The sequence below is a fragment of the Schistocerca cancellata genome, chromosome 2 (assembly GCF_023864275.1).
Source record: "Schistocerca cancellata isolate TAMUIC-IGC-003103 chromosome 2, iqSchCanc2.1, whole genome shotgun sequence".
In the NCBI taxonomy this organism is placed as follows: Eukaryota; Metazoa; Arthropoda; class Insecta; order Orthoptera; family Acrididae; genus Schistocerca; species Schistocerca cancellata.
This window is the reverse complement of record NC_064627.1, coordinates 1083670558-1083689628: the sequence shown is the minus strand read 5'-3', so window position 1 is coordinate 1083689628 and position 19071 is coordinate 1083670558. Positions and strand designations below refer to the sequence as shown.

The window sequence follows — 19071 nt, the reverse complement described above, 5'->3', positions numbered from 1 at the left end:
AAATGATTGTTGAGGTAGCCCAAGACTGTCCTTATTTTACTGAATTTCGTAGTGCTTCAGAAACAAATCTCACTATTAATTTCAGTCACTAAATTAACTTTTAATTTTACGGTTTTATTAATTCTTTTGCTAAATTAAGTCAGAGTGTAGCGAAATTTATTACTTCTGACAAACTTTCAGTTTTCACACAACACGTGTCAACCTTCAGTTGCCACGCTTTTAGTGCTAATTATATGTGCAATAACCTTTCGTTTTCAGTTATTGTAGTAGTTGTCCATAGGACTGGCGACCGTAATTTTCCCCAAATCTCAAATATCTAATTAAGGCCAATTAATTGTTAACGTAACGACCACACATTTACTTTCTTTATTAATTTTACCCTTTTCTCAAAATTAATTTTCACCAATTTCATTTGCATTTTTCCTTTCATTAAGATGTAACCCTTTCCTCCCTCTTCACCGACAAATTAACTTCGGTGATGATTGCTTTTCCCAAATTTCCATTAGGTGCACGCGGTTTAATTTTTCACTGTCATTAAGGTCGATAAGTGAGGGGGAGGTTACAAGCTGACATAGGAAAAGTAGAGCATTGTCCGAAAATCCCGGTTTTCCAAGTTACGATCCTCGACCGCTTTATTCGGGAATGAAAGTTTATATGCATTTGCCGCCAATGGTCATCAAGCAAAGCACCTCTAAATCTGTATATGTGATCATTTTATGTATGAATTAATTGTGCCTTGCTGTTTGTAGGCTGTTTGCTATTTGTGAGCCACAAAAAATGGCGATATCTCTGTAAATATTGCTTTGTTTGAAAAATGATACATATCTTTTCTGTACCTGTTAGCAACATGTGAACATCGTTTGATTATTTTCTTTTTACACATTGTAAAATCTCCACGTATATTAATAACCCAGTAGTAATAGAAGACGCGGCTGTCTATGTGGAAGATTTACCTAATGAAATTTGTACTCATACTCACAGTTTGACAAAATATCAGACTGATTGAAACGTAGAAAAATGCAAGGTTGTACACTTTATGAAACGTAAAACTATAGTACTGCAGTCTGCAAAATAGAGTGCATTAAAACACTAGAATTCTGTGCAAGTGATTGGGGTTTCCATGACAGAGGGCATCGTATACAGAGAATGGTTTTGCGACTGGCGCTATAGCGTAACGGAAGTGTTGAAAACTCTTAACTAGGCACTGGAAGAAGCCGCCGTACATCCCACTGTGGCCTATTTAGAAACTTTCAGTAACAGTCTTTCGGGTGTAAACTACAGATAGGAGGCTATCCTTCAACCCTCTGCGTATGTATCACACACACATCATAAACATAAGGTAACAAAATTAACGGCTAGCACACAGAAGTATAAACAGTCATTCTTTCTGCGCTCCCTATGTAGTGGAATGGGGAAGCTTAATAGCCACTCTGGTCTGTCGGAGACAGAGCAAGCCTGAAAAGAATAATTTGGTCATGTCGTCAGTCTTTTATGCTGGCCGTTGATGAGACAACGACGCAATAATGGGGAAGACACTGCTATCAGCGCAATCGATCAAGGCCAGATTTAGATTGCCCGACGAATGGGACAGTCTCGTCTCAGGGACTGCGCAGGCACTGTGCTTTCCGTGTGCTACGGTGTCAAAGGCGACATGAGTGTATATCAGTTCAGATCGAAGTGGGGTCGCCATCAGTTACCGCTGCGTGCCCGCCAGTGGTGCCCAACGTGCGTTTAACGCATGCCGCACGGCGAGTAGCCTATACCAGCGGTGCCTACGCGCAAGCGAGCTGACAGATGGGCGCATGGCAGTGCGTCGGGTGTCCTATGGAGCAGAGCTGTAACAGCCTACTGTTTCGTGCAGGAGCCAACACTGGCGACTACACGTCACACGTCGTAAGATGTTCGCAGTCGTTAACTGTGGGTGGCAGTGTAAAGGCGGGGTTCCTATGCAGCGTCTGCCTTTTATGCGTCTGACATAGTGCGGCCGACGCAAGGCTGGCGATTCCCGTATAGCGGCAGCCGCACCGAGTTAATGTGCGTTTATACCTGTGCGCCTTAATCCATTTCGATTTTACAAAGAGTACTCTACGGCACAGGCCCCTTACCTTGCTTGCATTTATCGCTAATCTCTCGCCCAGCAAGAAGTCCCAAGCGACTGGAAAAAGGCGCAGGCGACTCCAGTATATACGAGGGTCACTCCAAAAGAAATGCACACTATTTTTTTTAATCCATCTTTTATTCTACATGTTTGAAAGTTTTACAGTGTGTAGATACAGCCTTTAGGAACAATATTTTCATTTCTCCACATAATTTCCATCCCTCTCAACTGCCTTACGCCACCTTGGAACCAACGCCTGTATACCGTCACGGTAAAATTCTGGACCAACCTGTTGGAGCCACTGTTTCGCAGCGTGCACAAAGGAGTCATCATCTTCAAACCTTGTTCCACGAAGAGAGTCTTTCAGTTTCCCTAAGAGATGATAGTCACATGGAGCCAGGTCAGGACTGTAAGGCAGGTGTTTCAGTGTTGTCCATCCGAGTTTTGTGATCGCTTCCATGGTTTTTTGACTGACATGTGGCCGTGCATTGTCGTGCAACAGAAAAAACATCCTGCTTTTGCCGATGTGGTCGAACACGACTCAGTCGAGCTTGAAGTTTCTTCAGTGTCGTCACATGTGCATCAGAATTTATGGTGGTTCCACTTGGCACGATGTCCACAAGCAAGAGTCCTTCGGAATCGAAAAAAACCGTAGGCATAACTTTTCCAGCAGAAGGTGTGATTTTGAATTTTTTTTCTTGAATGGATTTGCATGATGCCACTCCATTGATTGCCTCTTCGTCTCTGGTGAAAAATGATGGATCCATGTTTCATCACCTGTCACAATTCTTCCAAGAAATTCATCTCCGCCATTCTCGTACTGTTCCAAAAGTTCGGTGCATACCGTTTTTCTTCTTTCTTTGTGAGCCACTGTCAACATCCTGGGAACGCACCTGTCACAAACCTTTTTTTAACGCCAAGACTTTCAGTATTCTGCAAACACTTTCTTCCACTATCCCAACGTAGCGTGACAATTCGTTCACTGTGATGCGTCTGTCAGCAGCCACAATTCGTTAACTCTCTGCACATTGTCTGGAGTGTGTGCAGTACGAGGCCTGCCTCTGCTAGGACAATCCCCAATATTGTGCTTTCATCACGTAACCTGCCCACCGACTAACTGTACTGCGATCGACAGCAGCATCTCCATACACCTTTTCCAACCTCTTGTGGATGTTTCCCACTGTTTCGTTTTCACAGCACAGGAATTCTTGGACAGCACGTTGCTTCTGACGAACGTCAAGTGTAGCAGCCATCTTGAAGACATTCTGTGACGGCACCACTCACGGGAACAGGTTAAACTAAGTTTGAAAACAAGCAGGAAGGGTGTATGTGCACACTGTAAAACTTTCACAAATGCAGAAAAAAACTGTATTTTTACAAAAATAGTGTGCATTTCTTTTGGAGTGACCCTCGTAAGAAGGGTAGAAGAACGGACCTGCAAAATTACAGACCAATATTCCAAGCTTCTGTTTGCTACAGAATCCTTGGGCATGTTCTCAGTTTGAATATAATAAATTTTCTCGCGACTGAGAAGCTTATGTCCATGAATCAGCATGGTTTTACATGGCATCGCTCGTGCGAAACTCAGCTTGCTCTTTTTTCACACGATACACTGTGAACTATGGGTGAAGGGCAACAGGCAAATGTCATATTTCTACATTTCCAAGCCATTTCACACGGTGCCCCATTGCAGACTGTTAACGAAGGTATGAGCATATGGAATAAGTTCATAGAGCTGTAAGTGGCTCAGAGACTTCTTAAATAATAGAACCCAATATGTTGTCCTCGACGGCGAGTGTTCATGAGAGACAAGGGTTTCGTCAGGAGTGCCCCAGGGTGTGGTGTCACCGCCAGACACCACACATGCTAGGTGGTAGCCTTTAAATCGGCCGCGGTCCGGTAGTATACGTCGGACCCGCGTGTCGCCACTGTCAGTGATTGCAGACCGAGCGCCGCCACACGGCAGGTCTAGAGACACTTCCTAGCACTCGCCCCAGTTGTACAGCCGACTTTGCTAGAGATGGTTCACTGACAAATTACGCACTCATTTGCCGAGACGACAGTTAGCATAGCCTTCAGCTACGTCATTTGTTACGACCTAGCAAGGCGCCATTATCATTTGCTATTTATCTTGTGATACATGTACCGTCAGACCGATGTTCACCAATTCTGGATTAAAGTTAAGTATTCCAGCAGCTACGTATTATTTTTACTAGACTCAACTTCCTTAAATGTTCCAGACCTCACGCCAGCCTGCGTGAGCTTAACGCGTGCCTTTCGGCTACCAATCATAGTGGCTTGGCTGTCTTGCCAAGTCACAACACAGGGAAGAACGATAGGACCTCTATTGTTCTCGATATACGTAAATGATTTGGCGGACGGGGTGGGCACCAATCTGCGGTTATTTGCTGATGATGTCGTGGTGTACGGTAAGGTGTCGAAGTTGAGTGACTGCAGGAAGATACAAGACGACTTAGACAAAATTTCCAGTTGGTGACGTGAGTGGCAGCTAGCCCTAAATGTGGAAAAATGTAAATTAATGCGTATGAGTAGGAAGCGCAAACCTGCAATGCTAGGGATACAGTATTACTAGTATCTTCCTTGTCCGCCCCGGTAGCTGAGTGATCATGCCAAAGGGCCTGGATTCGATTTCCGGCTGGGTCGGAGATTTTCTCCGCTCAGGGACTGGGTGTTGTGTTGTCCTAATCATCATTATCTTATCCTCATCGACACGGAAGTCGGCGAAGTGGCGTCAACTCGAAAGACTTGCACCAGGCGACCGGTGTACCCACCGGGAGGCCCTAGCCACGCGACATTTCATTTCAGTGTCTTGCTTGACACAATAGTGTCGTTTAAATATTTGGGCGTAACGCTGCAAAGCGACATGAGATGGAACGAGCATGTGAGAACTGTGGTAGGGAAGGCGAATGGTTGTCTTCGGTTTATTGGGAGAATTTTAGGAAAGAGTGGTTCACCTGTAAAGGACAGGACGCTGCTGCTCGAGAGTTTGGGATCCGTACCAGCCTGGATTAAAGGAACACATCAAAGCAATTCAATGGCGGGCTGCTAGATTTGTTACCGTCAGGTTTGAACAACACGTAAGTACACTCCTGGAAATGGAAAAAAGAACACATTGACACCGGTGTGTCAGACCCACCATACTTGCTCCGGACACTGCGAGAGGGCTGTACAAGCAATGATCACACGCACGGCACAGCGGACACACCAGGAACCGCGGTGTTGGCCGTCGAATGGCGCTAGCTGCGCAGCATTTGTGCACCGCCGCCGTCAGTGTCAGCCAGTTTGCCGTGGCATACGGAGCTCCATCGCAGTCTTTAACACTGGTAGCATGCCGCGACAGCGTGGACGTGAACCGTATGTGCAGTTGACGGACTTTGAGCGAGGGCGTATAGTGGGCATGCGGGAGGCCGGGTGGACGTACCGCCGAATTGCTCAACACGTGGGGCGTGAGGTCTCCACAGTACATCGATGTTGTCGCCAGTGGTCGGCGGAAGGTGCACGTGCCCGTCGACCTGGGACCGGACCGCAGCGACGCACGGATGCACGCCAAGACCGTAGGATCCTACGCAGTGCCGTAGGGGACCGCACCGCCACTTCCCAGCAAATTAGGGACGCTGTTGCTCCTGGGGTATCGGCGAGGACCATTCGCAACCGTCTCCATGAAGCTGGGCTACGGTCCCGCACACCGTTAGGCCGTCTTCCGCTCACGCCCCAACATCGTGCAGCCCGCCTCCAGTGGGGTCGCGACAGGCGTGAATGGAGGGACGAATGGAGACGTGTCGTCTTCAGCGATGAGAGTCGCTTCTGCCTTGGTGCCAATGATGGTCGTATGCGTGTTTGGCGCCGTGCAGGTGAGCGCCACAATCAGGACTGCATACGACCGAGGCACACAGGGCCAACACCCGGCATCATGGTGTGGGGAGCGATCTCCTACACTAGCCGTACACCACTGGTGATCGTCGAGGGGACACTGAATAGTGCACGGTACATCCAAACCGTCATCGAACCCATCGTTGTACCATTCCTAGACCGGCAAGGGAACTTGCTGTTCCAACAGGACAATGCACGTCCGCATGTATCCCGTGCCACCCAACGTGCTCTAGAAGGTGTAAGTCAACTACCCTGGCCAGCAAGATCTCCGGATCTGTCCCCCATTGAGCATGTTTGGGACTGGATGAAGCGTCGTCTCACGCGGTCTGCACGTCCAGCACGAACGCTGGTCCAACTGAGGCGCCAGGTGGAAATGGCATGACAAGCCGTTCCACAGGACTACATCCAGCATCTCTACGATCGTCTCCATGGGAGAATAGCAACCTGCATTGCTGCGAAAGGTGGATATACACTGTACTAGTGCCGACATTGTGCATGCTCTGTTGCCTGTGTCTATGTGCCTGTGGGTCTGTCAGTGTGATCATGTGATGTATCTGACCCCAGGAATGTGTCAATAAAGTTTCCCCTTCCTGGGACAATGAATTCACGGTGTTCTTATTTCAATTTCCAGGAGTGTATTACGGAGATGCTTCGGGAACCCCTGGAGGGGAAGGCGACATTCTTTTCGAGAAAGCTGAGAAAATTTTGGAAACTGGCATCTGAAGCTGAATGCCGAACGATTCAACATAGGATCACGACAGGTAAGATATGAGAAATTAGGGCTCATACGGAGGCATACAGACAGTCGTTTTCCCCCTGCTCCTTTTGTGAATGGTACAAGAAAGGAATTAACTACTAGTGGTACAGAGCACCCTCCACCAAGGAAGGTACAGTGGTTTGTGGAGTATCTATGTAGACGTAGATGTAGATGTAGTAACGGTGCGGCTGCAGCTTGCCTAGAGGCGCCCAGCGTGAACACAGGTGTGAATGGAATCAGTCGCACGCACATGCTGAGGACGAGGCGTGCACCTACGCGCTTGGCTGTACTTGCGAGTGGGGCAATCAGAGTCGCACGGCGACTTAGCGCAGGGCGCACAGGTGTTCAAATGGTTCAAATGGCTCTGAGCACTATGGGACTTAACATCTAAGGTCATCAGTCCCCTAGAACTTATAATACCTAACTAACCTAAGGACATCACACACATCCATGCCCGAGGCAGGAATCGAACCTGCGACCCTAGCAGTCGCGCGGTTCCGGACTGAAGCGCCTTGAACCGCTCGGCCACCGCGGCCGGCTCGCACAGGTGCAAACGCACCTTTAGTTGACATGTGTCTGCACCGACAGCAAGAGTGAGCGCGATTTGTTGTCTCAATTAATGCTGGAAGAAGTTGAAGATGAGAAAATTCAACGACTGCTGTGCGAGGGAAATGCTGAAACAGCCGGTTTGCTTTGAACAACTCATCACCGGGAAGGGAGGCGACAGTGCATTTTTTGACAAAAGTAATGTCGGGAAATTATTTGTAGGTGATGTAGTGTTTCCTCCGCTTACTAAACTGCTGAATTCGGACACAGTTGTGTCACAGCCGACGAGGCATTTTTATTACATCAAAAGTACTAACAAAACAGGCTGTATTTAAGAACCGTCTTTCAAGATGTAAAGTTTTTGAAAATGCCTTCGCTCTGTTAAGTCAAATATTTCGCATATTCTATTCGCCGAACGGTCTAAAGCAGTAAACGACTGTAAATTGGTTGCTTGCTGTTTCTACAGTTTACTTAGAGATGAATTCTTTGGGAAAAATAACGAGTCTTATTTTGAATTAAACAGAAATCAACCACTACCCACAGAAAATCTTGGACACTTAGCAAGCAGTGGCTGTTATGCACATGCTGATCGATTTTCTGTGCGAGATTCATTTACAGACAACTTCCACAGCCGTGCACGTGTGGGATTAACACTCTGGCAAAGCAAATAAGATTCAGTAGTCTTCGGACTTCCTAGTGTTTCTGAATATCTTTTTAATATGCACGCGTATTCTTATAAATTGTATAATATACATCAGGTTGCGATATTCACTCTGTGTACTCTTCATTATTATAATAATAACTGAATTACAAGTGGAACAATGCTAAACATAAACTTACTCTTGTCTGTTGTAATAAACATTATTTGCCTGAAAATAAACTAATAAACAATACGCATAAACTGATAATTTATAGTACTTTTCTAACCCGTTCTCCTCGCGAATTCTGCTATTTCTCTCGGAGAACTGTCCTTCATAGAGTGTCTGACATTGAGAAAAAGGTATGCGTCAGGCTTCCCAACAAGGCACCGTTCAGGCAATGAAATGATAATTAAATCAAGACCCTAAGCTGTCGACAGGCGTTGATATACATCAACGGGAACAGTTGAAAATGTGTGCCCCGGCCGGGACTCCAACCCGGAATCTCCTGCTTGCATGGTAGACGATCTATCGTTATTTTATTATTATTTTTTTAAATCTCATTTTGTTCGATATTGGTCGTTGCCTTTGTTCGGGGTGCACGTCCCATGACACCCGTTCAAGTTTAGTGTTGAGCCGTTCACTCAGGTTTTTTTGTTACAGAGGGCAGATAACCCTCTGACCGAAGACGCTGACCTACCGTGCCGGCAAATTTGTACCATGAACAGGAACTGAACCCATTTTAAAATGGTTCAAATGGCTCTAAGCACTATGGGACTTAACATCTGAGGTCGTCAGTCCCCTAGTCTTAAAACTACTGAAACCTAACTAACCTAAGGACATCACACACATCCATGCCCGAGGCAGGAATCGAACCTGCGACCGTAGCAGCAGCACGGTTTCGGACTGAAGCGCCTAGAACCGTTCGGTCACAGCGGCCGACATCCATTAGAGCCACCGAGGGCACAGAGGATAATGCGACGCCAGGGATTTATCCCTTGCACGCTCCCCGTGAGACACACATTCCCAACTTAATGTTCACACACTACATTAGTAGTGCCCCTGCCCATTACACTCATTACTCGCGGCAGACAATCTTACCGAGTCCCGTAACAGTTCGGGCAATGCGTGTGCATCCAGCACAGAAGAAGAAGGTCAATGGCCGGTTAGCCTAAAACATATGAAGATAGTATCTGTTCTTTCGGAGATGTCCGAAAGAACAGATACCATCTTCATATACCGTTCAGGCAGGTAGTTCAGGTATTCTTACGTGTGAGGACTACACTCCTGGAAATTGAAATAAGAACACCGTGAATTCATTGTCCCAGGAAGGGGAAACTTTATTGACACATTCCTGGGGTCAGATACATTACATGATCACACTGACAGAACCACAGGCACATAGACACAGGCAACAGAGCAGGCACAATGTCGGCGACTCTCATCGCTGAAGACGACACGTTTCCATTCGTCCCTCCATTCACGCCTGTCGCGACACCACTGGAGGCGGGCTGCACGATGTTGGGGCGTGAGCGGAAGACGGCCTAACGGTGTGCGGGACCGTAGCCCAGCTTCATGGAGACGGTTGCGAATGGTCCTCGCCGATACCCCAGGAGCAACAGTGTCCCTAATTTGCTGGGAAGTGGCGGTGCGGTCCCCTACGGCACTGCGTAGGATCCTACGGTCTTGGCGTGCATCCGTGCGTCGCTGCGGTCCGGTCCCAGGTCGACGGGCACGTGCACCTTCCGCCGACCACTGGCGACAACATCGATGTACTGTGGAGACCTCACGCCCCACGTGTTGAGCAATTCGGCGGTACGTCCACCCGGCCTCCCGCATGCCCACTATACGCCCTCGCTCAAAGTCCGTCAACTGCACATACGGTTCACGTCCACGCTGTCGCGGCATGCTACCAGTGTTAAAGACTGCGATGGAGCTCCGTATGCCACGGCAAACTGGCTGACACTGACGGCGGCGGTGCACAAATGCTGCGCAGCTAGCGCCATTCGACGGCCAACACCGCGGTTCCTGGTGTGTCCGCTGTGCCGTGCGTGTGATCATTGCTTGTACAGCCCTCTCGCAGTGTCCGGAGCAAGTATGGTGGGTCTGACACACGGGTGTCAATGTGTTCTTTTTTCCATTTCCAGGAGTGTATTTAAATGGGGTGAAACGGGCCAGTGTCTATCAATAGCGATTTACACTGATCAGCCACAACATTAAGACCACCGACCTATTTTCGATATAAAACGGTCCAGACGATAGCAGCGTCACCTGGCGAGGAATGACTGCTAGTCTGACAGACGCACTGTGCATATAGTATCAGTGAATGTGCTGTCCGTGTGTAGAATAGGGCAGGCGCGATCTATTTGAGTTTGACCGAGGGCAGATTGTGATGGTCCGGAGACTCGGCACTAGCATTTTGGAAACTGCACGCTTTGTCGAGTGTTCGAGGATTGCTGTGATGAGTGTCTTTAACAGATGGCCAAACCAGTGTGAAACCATGTCCAGAAGTCGTGGCGTTGGGTGGCCATCTCCCAGTTACAGATTTCGGGCATCGTAGGCTGGGCAGACTGGTAAAACAGGACAGACGGTGAACTGTGGCGGAACTTACATCAGACTTTAGTGCTGGGCAAAGTACAAGTGTGTCTGAACACACAGCGCATCTTAGAATCCTACCAATGGGCTCCGCAGCCGATGACCCATGCATGTGCCAATGTTAACACCACGACATTGGCAACTACGACTGAAATGAGAGGTTGGCCATCGTCATTGGACGTTGGCGCATTGGCAGAGAGTCGCATGGTGTGGTGAATCCCGATAGATTCTTCAACATGTCGATGGGAGGGCGCGAATCCGTCATATTCCAGGGGAACAGCTCCTTGACACCTATACCACGGGACAGAGACAAGTTGGCAGCGGCTCCGTTATGATCACGGTAACATTCACGTGGGCACCCATGGATCCAGTGGAGCTCGTGCAAGGCACCATGACGGCCAAGGATTGCCGTACACTCATTGCAGACCACTTACACTCCATGCCGATCATGTTTCCTGACGGCAGTGGCATTTTTCAGCAAGACAATGCGCCAAGTCAGAAGGCCAGGAGTGTGATGGGGTAGTTCGAGGAACACAGTGACGAGTTCCAATTGTTGTGCTGGTCCGCCAACTCGCCAGATCTGAACCCAATCGAACACATCTGGGATGTGACTGAACGTGACGTCAGAGCTCATCCTCCCCACCACCCCGGGATTTACGGTAATTAGGTGACTTGTGTGTGCAGATGTGGTGGCAGCTCGCTCCAGCGACGTACCAAGGCCTCATTGCTTCCATGCCACGCTCCTGTTATCCGTCCCAATGGTGGACATACCGGCTATTAGGTAGGTGGTCATAATGTTGTGGCTGATCATTGTATACGGGGGGGCCACCTATTTGCCAGCGTCATTTCTTCTTCTTCTTTTTCTGATTATCAGCTTCTTACAGTGCAATAAATGTGCACCAAGCGACGACTGCTAAATACTCTTCTTCTCACATAATATCGGCCGGTGAAATTGTAATTAAGGCGCTACTTCATAACAAAAACAAAACGCGAGCAATGTCGGCAAGTCACCAGAGCCAACTGAGATTACGCATGGCCGAATTCCTTGGTCTTCCAAGTCCTTCGTTTCGTGAGAATGAGAAGCGAACACCAGCGCATTGGCGACAAACGTTGGCGGAATCCGGTATCTGTCGTTCGTTGGCTTAGTGCGTACTACCTCAACAGGTGTGCGGGTACTTTCGATCACACAGTGTGCATGTACATGTAACGTAGAGTTTGGTCGAATTTCTTGCCTTGATAACGCTACCTATAAATGCTCTAATCACTGGTCTGTATGTTTATCTGTGTAACGTCTCTGGCGTTTGTGGAAATAGCTACTGATCTGTGAACCCCACCTTCGATTCCTCATACCAAAATTTTCTGTGATGGAAAGGCCTAAAACGATTTCCACTTGCCCCACTAACGACAAGTGACACTGCGCCTGGAGGAGCAGTTAGCGATGTGGTAAGCCGCTAAAGCAGAGACACATCAGAACCCTTCACCCTAATTCTGAGCAAAGCGATACTTCTTGCCCTTTTTTTTCCTTTGAGACCGTAAAAAAGCAATGAACACGTAAAACAGCCGCGGGCTCTTGTTCGAGCAATTATCACGTCGGCCGGCATAAGGTAAACGATGTCTAACGACGCATAAATTACCTGTACGGCTCGTTAACTACGGTTCTAGGGCTCATGTGCTGCATACATCACGATTATAGAACTGTCGGCTCAAACATCGGCGAAAGCGAAACATAACACCTGTTGCAAGCGTGCTCGTTTACAAGATCGCACGTGGTCAGTGTAAACACTTCTTCGCGGCAATCACTGTTAATGTTCCAAACATTTTATTTCTGTACGATTTCTTACGGAGAAAAAATGTTCTTTCTCAGCAAACAGTATTTTCTTCGCCAAAAAGAATTGGGCCTCTGTATTGATGAAGATCTTTTGTAGCGTAATAGCGACGTCAGGATTACATTTGCATTCACCAAATTTTACTACTGCAAATTAAAAAAAAAAAAAAGATATTAGTTTCTGTCGACGCTGAAAGGAATAATTTGAGAAATTCTTCTTATTAATTAATACGTGTGTTTTCTTTTCTGTTCATTCTCTAACCAGCACAAGTTGCGAATCCGTCGTACACTGAAAACCGATAGGTGTCAAAACAGCTATCAGTGACATTATCACCGCTGAATAGATTTATCTTGCCAGTATCAAGTTTCCGAAGTAATCCCTGCTTCTGTTGTCAACAAACACCTTTTTTTCCGTTGAAAGTGAGATAGTCGTGGAGCAGAAGGTCGGTTCGAACCATATATTGCTTTCGTGTTCGTGGTTCTAGCGGGGCAGGATGGCTTTTTCTTACACCCACCTGAGAACCGGCAAACGGAACCAAGTTCCGATTTAAAACACACAGACACAGATACATAATTGTTTCACACTCACACATACATATATAAATTCTATTGGCATGGGTAAAAATGCCGTTACTTTGCAGTTACGATCCTAGGACCAACAATGGTTAGGACTGTTGGATTTGTTGCTTTACGAGTAGCAAAACCTTACTTGCTCTGAATTGCTGCAGATTATAAAATATGCATATGTTCACATATTGTAAGTGTTTCGTGCTTATTAATACTGTTGGAAACATCCTCCTTTGTAGCAGAATGCTTACAACATAATGCTAATATATTGTGTGCCACAATGTAGTATCCAAACAATGGAAATTTCTGAGCACAAATCCGTTGTTTAGTTCGCCTCGTTACCATACCTGAACTTGTTGCTTCTTAATTGTTTCGTTCCTATAATTAACATATCTGACGTGGTTGCTTCTTAACTTGTTGCAGAAGAATTTTTGCACTGTGAAGGTCTTGAGCTTATAATCAACTCGAGACATTCGTTAACATTGCCGTAGGCGCCTTCGCACAGCTGAACCCATTGTGCAAATATAGTACATCTCAAAGCTGAACGAAATTCTGAATATTTGGCAGCAATGGTGAACCACTAATTATTTACTATGTTTGTCATTGGAAGTACAAAGAAAACAATCCAGAGTTTCTTGAGAAATATTTGTGCAGCGTGAAAGGAACATGTAAATCGAACGAAATGGTGAGTTTTGGATTTAAGTAGTCACGTTTGTAAGTTTGATAAAGAGAGACCAATAGAGAATCGAGTTAAGAGAAGTATTGGGAATAGATTTGACTCAGTCTGAGGCAAGATGGAGAAGTTCTTAACTGGAATGAAAGACATCTCAAATTATGTGGGTCAGAGCTAAAGAACGAAAAGTCTGACAAGGCTTGGCAATGCAGAGATCAGTTTAAGTCGAGGCGCGACTGTTATGAACATGAATTACAACATACGAGGGCTGTTCGGAAAGTAAGGTCCGATCGGTAGAGAAATGGAAACCACAGTGAAAGTCAGAAAATTTTTATTCGCGACAGCTAGCCACACCTTCCAACTATCTCTCTGAATAGTCGCTGCTCCGACTTAGACATTTGTCATGGCGTAGCACAAACTTTCCAGTACCCTCCTTACAGATAGGAACGCCGCCTGTGCTTTCCGCCAATTCTCTACGCTGGCCTGCCTTTAGTTGTTTGCGCCAAAATGTTGAGCCGGCCGAAGTGGCCGTGCGGTTCTAGGCGCTACAGTCTGGAGCCGAGCGACCGCTCCGGTCGCAGGTTCGAATCCTGCCACGGGCATGGATGTGTGTGATGTCCTTAGGTTAGTTAGGTTTAATTAGTTCTAAGTTCTAGGCGACTGATGACTTCAGAAGTTAAGTCGCATAGTGCTCAGAGCCATTTGAACCAAAATGTTGTCTCCGTAGCCAGCGGTTCATGTGAGCAGAGATGAACGACGGAGGGAGCCAATTAAGGGCTGTATTTTGGGTGATCAAACACTTCCCATCGAAAACGCTGCAGGATGCGGTTGAGTATTGTCTTGCAGAAACAAACGCATGACATTTATGCTATGGCAGCTGCATAGCTCAGGCGAAATCTCTCACCAGATCCAATGCTTGGCGGGAGACACTTGTTTTAGGTATTTCTACGTCATCACTTTGCGTTCTGAACTGAAAAAAGCGACGTGAAGCTATCGACAGGCACACTAAAGACACTGCGCGACAAATCGGTGCAAAGTTCCATCGGACTTTCACAGTGGTTTCCATTTCGCGCCTAATCGAGCCTTACCTCCCCAATATGCCTCATACAAATAACTGTAACCATTCACTTTCAGAGATCTTTCCACAAGGTTTATTGTAAGAATTAGGCCTCCAGCCCCAAATGGGATTCGTGTTTTTATTAGCACTCAGCAAATCCACATAACTTTGGAGCATGCACGACCACCTGAAGATGGAAATATACGAAACCGAGAGTTAAAAGAAGAATAAAACTGAATGGTTTATGAAACTTCCTGGCAGATTAAAACTGGTTGCCTGACCGAGACTCGAACTCGGGACCTGTGCCTTTCGCGGGCAAGTGCTCTACCAACTGAGCTATCCAAGCTTGGTAGCTCAGTTGGTGCTTGGGTAGCTCAGTTGGTAGAGTACTTGCCCGCAAAAGGCGCAGGTCCCGAGTTCGAGACTCGGTCCGGCACACAGTTTTAATCTGCCAGGTAGTTTCATATCAGCGCACGTTCCGCTGCAGAGTGAAAATCTCATTCTGAATGGGTTATGATTATTTACGTATTTCAATTAAGACTTACTACGCTACTAAAGACATAGCCAACAACGGAATGATGTGGCGACGCCCCAGCTTCCATTGGGAGTTAAAGGGGCTGCCAGTGACAACTCACTGTAAAATAAGGATCAATGCGCAACACTTAAATCCTGTCTGAAATGTATGTAGCTTAATCTAGTTTGTTTGCACATTTCACTGGTTGAGCACCGTCGGATAACTTCGCAGAGGAATACGAAAAAGTAATGCGGAAATTCCCTGCAACGTCGCGCAACGCTTATATTATTAACCGATTACGAAACTGCACAAGTTGAATGAAGCAAAACAGCGTCAGTTTTTGCGAAAAACTGATTGCGAACACAATAAGAAGACGGCGCAACAGTTACGAAACGCGTCCACAGACCACAGACGGCAGGCAATGCGCGCAACAAGTAGCAGCAAGTGGCGGGGGTTCCCCCGACTTACCGAGGACTGCGAGTGCGCAGGCGCTGGTCGGGCGGCCCAGGCGCGGGCGTGGTCGCGGGCACGGACACGCTTCCATCTCTGGCGCGCGGCGCGGCCAGCGGCGGTATATAGCGCGCCCGCCGCAGTTATCTGCGACACCGCTAATCTGGCGCCTCCTACCGTTAACTTTGGGCAGCGCCGGGCGCGACGCGAACCGAAAGTTGCAGGTGCGCTGTCCTGTGCGACGGGGCGACAAGGGTGCTCATACGATAGGGATGGCGGTTATCGCTGGAACAACAGGTTTTCGGTTAGGCCTATACCGCCCTCTTTTCCACACCAGTTTAACCTGACTGTTAAAATCGCTCAAAATAACCGGTACTTGAAACAGCTGATTTTCTTTTTTTCTGTTTTTTCCTGTAATAAACATAAAAATCGAACAAGGACTGAAAAATTTTGACTCTCTCAGTTTCTAGATACGTAGAATCAAAATATTAAATTAAATAAGGAAATAAAATAAAAACTAAGTCCGTCCGCCATTCGCTGCTTTTCTCTAAATGTGATAAGTGGTTGAATGCTACAAGAAATACTAGTGTTCTCTGATTTTTGAAACTCTACTCAAAAACTCATATGTAATCGGGGATCATACGAAAATACTCTCGAACTGTCCGCCTACCACGCAGGGGGCCCAGGTTCGACTTCCGGCAAGGGACTGGGTGTTGTGTGTCCTTCATCATCATTGACTCGCAAGTCGCCGATGTGGCGTCACCTAACAAGTACTTGCAATACGGCGACCGAACTCCCCCGAATGGAGCCTCCCGGCCAACAATGTCATACGATCACTCACATTTACCCTCAGACTTCAAGAAGAATATAATAATCCCAGTTCCAAAGAAAGCAGTTGCTGACAGGTGTCAAAATTATCGAACCATCAGTTTAATAAGTCACGGCTGCAATACACTACGACGAATCATTTACAGAAGACTGGAAAAACTCGTAGAAGCAGACCTCGGGGAAGATCAGTTTGGATTCCGGAGAAATGTAGGAACACGCGAGGCAATACTGACTCTACGACTTCTCATGGAAGATAGGTTAAAGAGAGGCAAACCTACGTTTAAAGCATTTGTAGACTTAGAGAACGCTTTCGACAAAGTTGACTGGACTACGCTCTTTCAAATTCTGAAGGTGGCAGGAGGCAAAAACAGGGAGCAAAAGGCTATTTACAATTTGCACGGAAACCAGATGGCAATTGTAAGAGTCGAGGGGCACGGAAGGGAAGCAGTGGTTGAGAAGGGAGTGAGGCAGGGCTGTAGCCTATCCCCGATGATATTCAATCCGTATAGTGAGCAAGCATTAAATGAAACACAAAAAAAAAATTGGAGTAGGAATTAAAATCCAGGGAGAAGAAATAAAAACTTTGTGGTTTTCCGATGACATTGCAATTTTGCAGAGACAGCAAGGGATTTGGAAGAGTAGTTAAACGGAATGGACACTATCTTGAAAGGAGGGTATAAAATGAGCAGTAACAAAAGCAAAACGAGGATAATGAAATGAAGTCGAATTGAATGAGGTGATGCTGAAGGAATTAGACAATGGAATGTAATCGAATTAAATTAGGTGGTGCTGAGGGAAGTAGATTATGAAATCAGACGATTAAAGTAGTAAATGAGTTTTGCTATTTGGGAAGCAAAATAACTGATGATGGCCGAAGTAGGGTGGGTATAAAATGCAGACTGGCAATGCAAGAAAAGCGTTTATGAAGAAGAGAAATTTATTATCGTCGAGTGTAGATTTAGGTGTCAGGAAGTCCGTTGTGAAAGTATTTGTGTGAAGTGTAGCCTTGTTTGGAAGTGAAACATGGACTTAAGACATGAAAAAAATAGAAGCTTTTGAAATGTGGTGCTACAGAAGAATGCTGAAGATCAGATGGGTAGATCGCATAGCTAATGAGGAGGTACTGAACAGAACTGAGGAGAGGAGAAATTTGTGGTACAACCTGACCAAAAGAAGGAATCAGTTGGTAAGGCATATTCTGAGACATCAAGGTATCAGCAATTTAGTACTGGAGGGATTCGTGTGGGGTGAATATCGTAGAGGAACACGAAGAGATGAATAGGGTAAGCAGATTCAGAGGGATGTAGGTTGCAGTAGTCACTCGGAGATGAAGAGGCTTTCCAGGATAGGGTAGCATGGACAGCTGCATTGAACTAGTCTTCGGACTGAAGACCACAACAACGACAACCGCTATTCAATCATTACAATAGTTAGGGTTAAAGGGTGAAAACTGAGTTTGTTCGTTTTCAAGGGCTACAAGCAGGTAAAAGGCAAATTGTGTAGACACAGGCAGCAGATCAGCTACTTTCTATTTTGTCTTTTTTTGTTCAAATGGTTCAAATGGCTCTGAGCACTATGGGACTTAATATCTGAGGCCATCAGTCCTCTAGAACTTAGAACTACTTAAACATAACTAACCTAAGGACATCACACACATCCATGCCCGAGGGAGGATTCGAACCTGTGACCGTAGCGGTCGCGCGGTTCCAGACTGAAGCACCTAGAACCGCTCGGCCACACCGGCCGGTTCTTTTTTTTGTGCACTATGAATAACTTATTAACTTTCTAATTTATTACTGTTACCGTAATTCCTTCCTCTTTTATTATTTCATTGAAATGACAGACAGATCTTTAACCATTTAAAATACGCATTGTACTTCATTGCTACGTCACTTGGTAAAAATATTTCCCATCTCGGGTTTGTGCCATTCTGCAATTAATCGGATGTCCACTGCGACACTGAGAACTAGTGTATAGACCAGGTGGGGCCAAGCTTTTCACACTACATGTACACACGGATGTTAAGTCACGACACGGGGCAACAGGGACATTATTGTCTCAGCTATACTGTACCAATTCTTATACCATGTGTTTGTTGCTCGTTTCTGTCAACATTGTTATTAAAGTAGCACTGATCGCCTTTCCCACTATCTATAATAATAATTTCAAACCAATGTAAATTTTACAAAAAATATTACTCCCTTAAAAAAAGGTTTATTTAAAAATGAAAAATTGTGGCACTGCTGCTATGAATATTGATATTTCAGTTTTTTACTCGGTCACTAGAAAAAATAAAAGAAACACTTGTTATAATCGAGATCAAACTAATACCGAAAAATACTTATTATTCGGAACTAAAATACCGGTAAGGATTTTAACTGCTCGGCCTTTCCCATACCTACCATATGATGGTTTGTAGGGAGGAAGGCGGCAAGGTGTGGGGTTATGAAGTATTTTTAAAATTTTGGATGACATGAGAAGCCATAAAAAGGTTCCGATTCCAACCCTGTTAAAATCCTGCGTAATAACGACTTTAATATCATTTGTTTGAAGGAAAAATACGTGAACACACTATATATTTTCCTTTCCCTAAAAGCTAAGGGGGTTATGGGCGCCATTGGTGTTGACGTCT

At 46.1% G+C, this 19071-nt stretch overlaps 1 protein-coding gene across 1 annotated transcript in view; it reads right to left on the bottom strand.

The window, feature by feature from the left end:
• LOC126161225 (xaa-Pro aminopeptidase ApepP-like) overlaps positions 1 to 15705 on the bottom strand; it is a 290593-nt gene extending 274888 nt beyond the window's left edge. Inside the window, exon 1 of the mRNA XM_049916968.1 lies at positions 15630 to 15705. Within this exon, the coding sequence (XP_049772925.1) occupies positions 15630 to 15705 (76 nt within the window). The remainder of the gene's footprint in view (positions 1 to 15629) is intronic.
• Positions 15706 to 19071: the final 3366 nt, after the last annotated feature.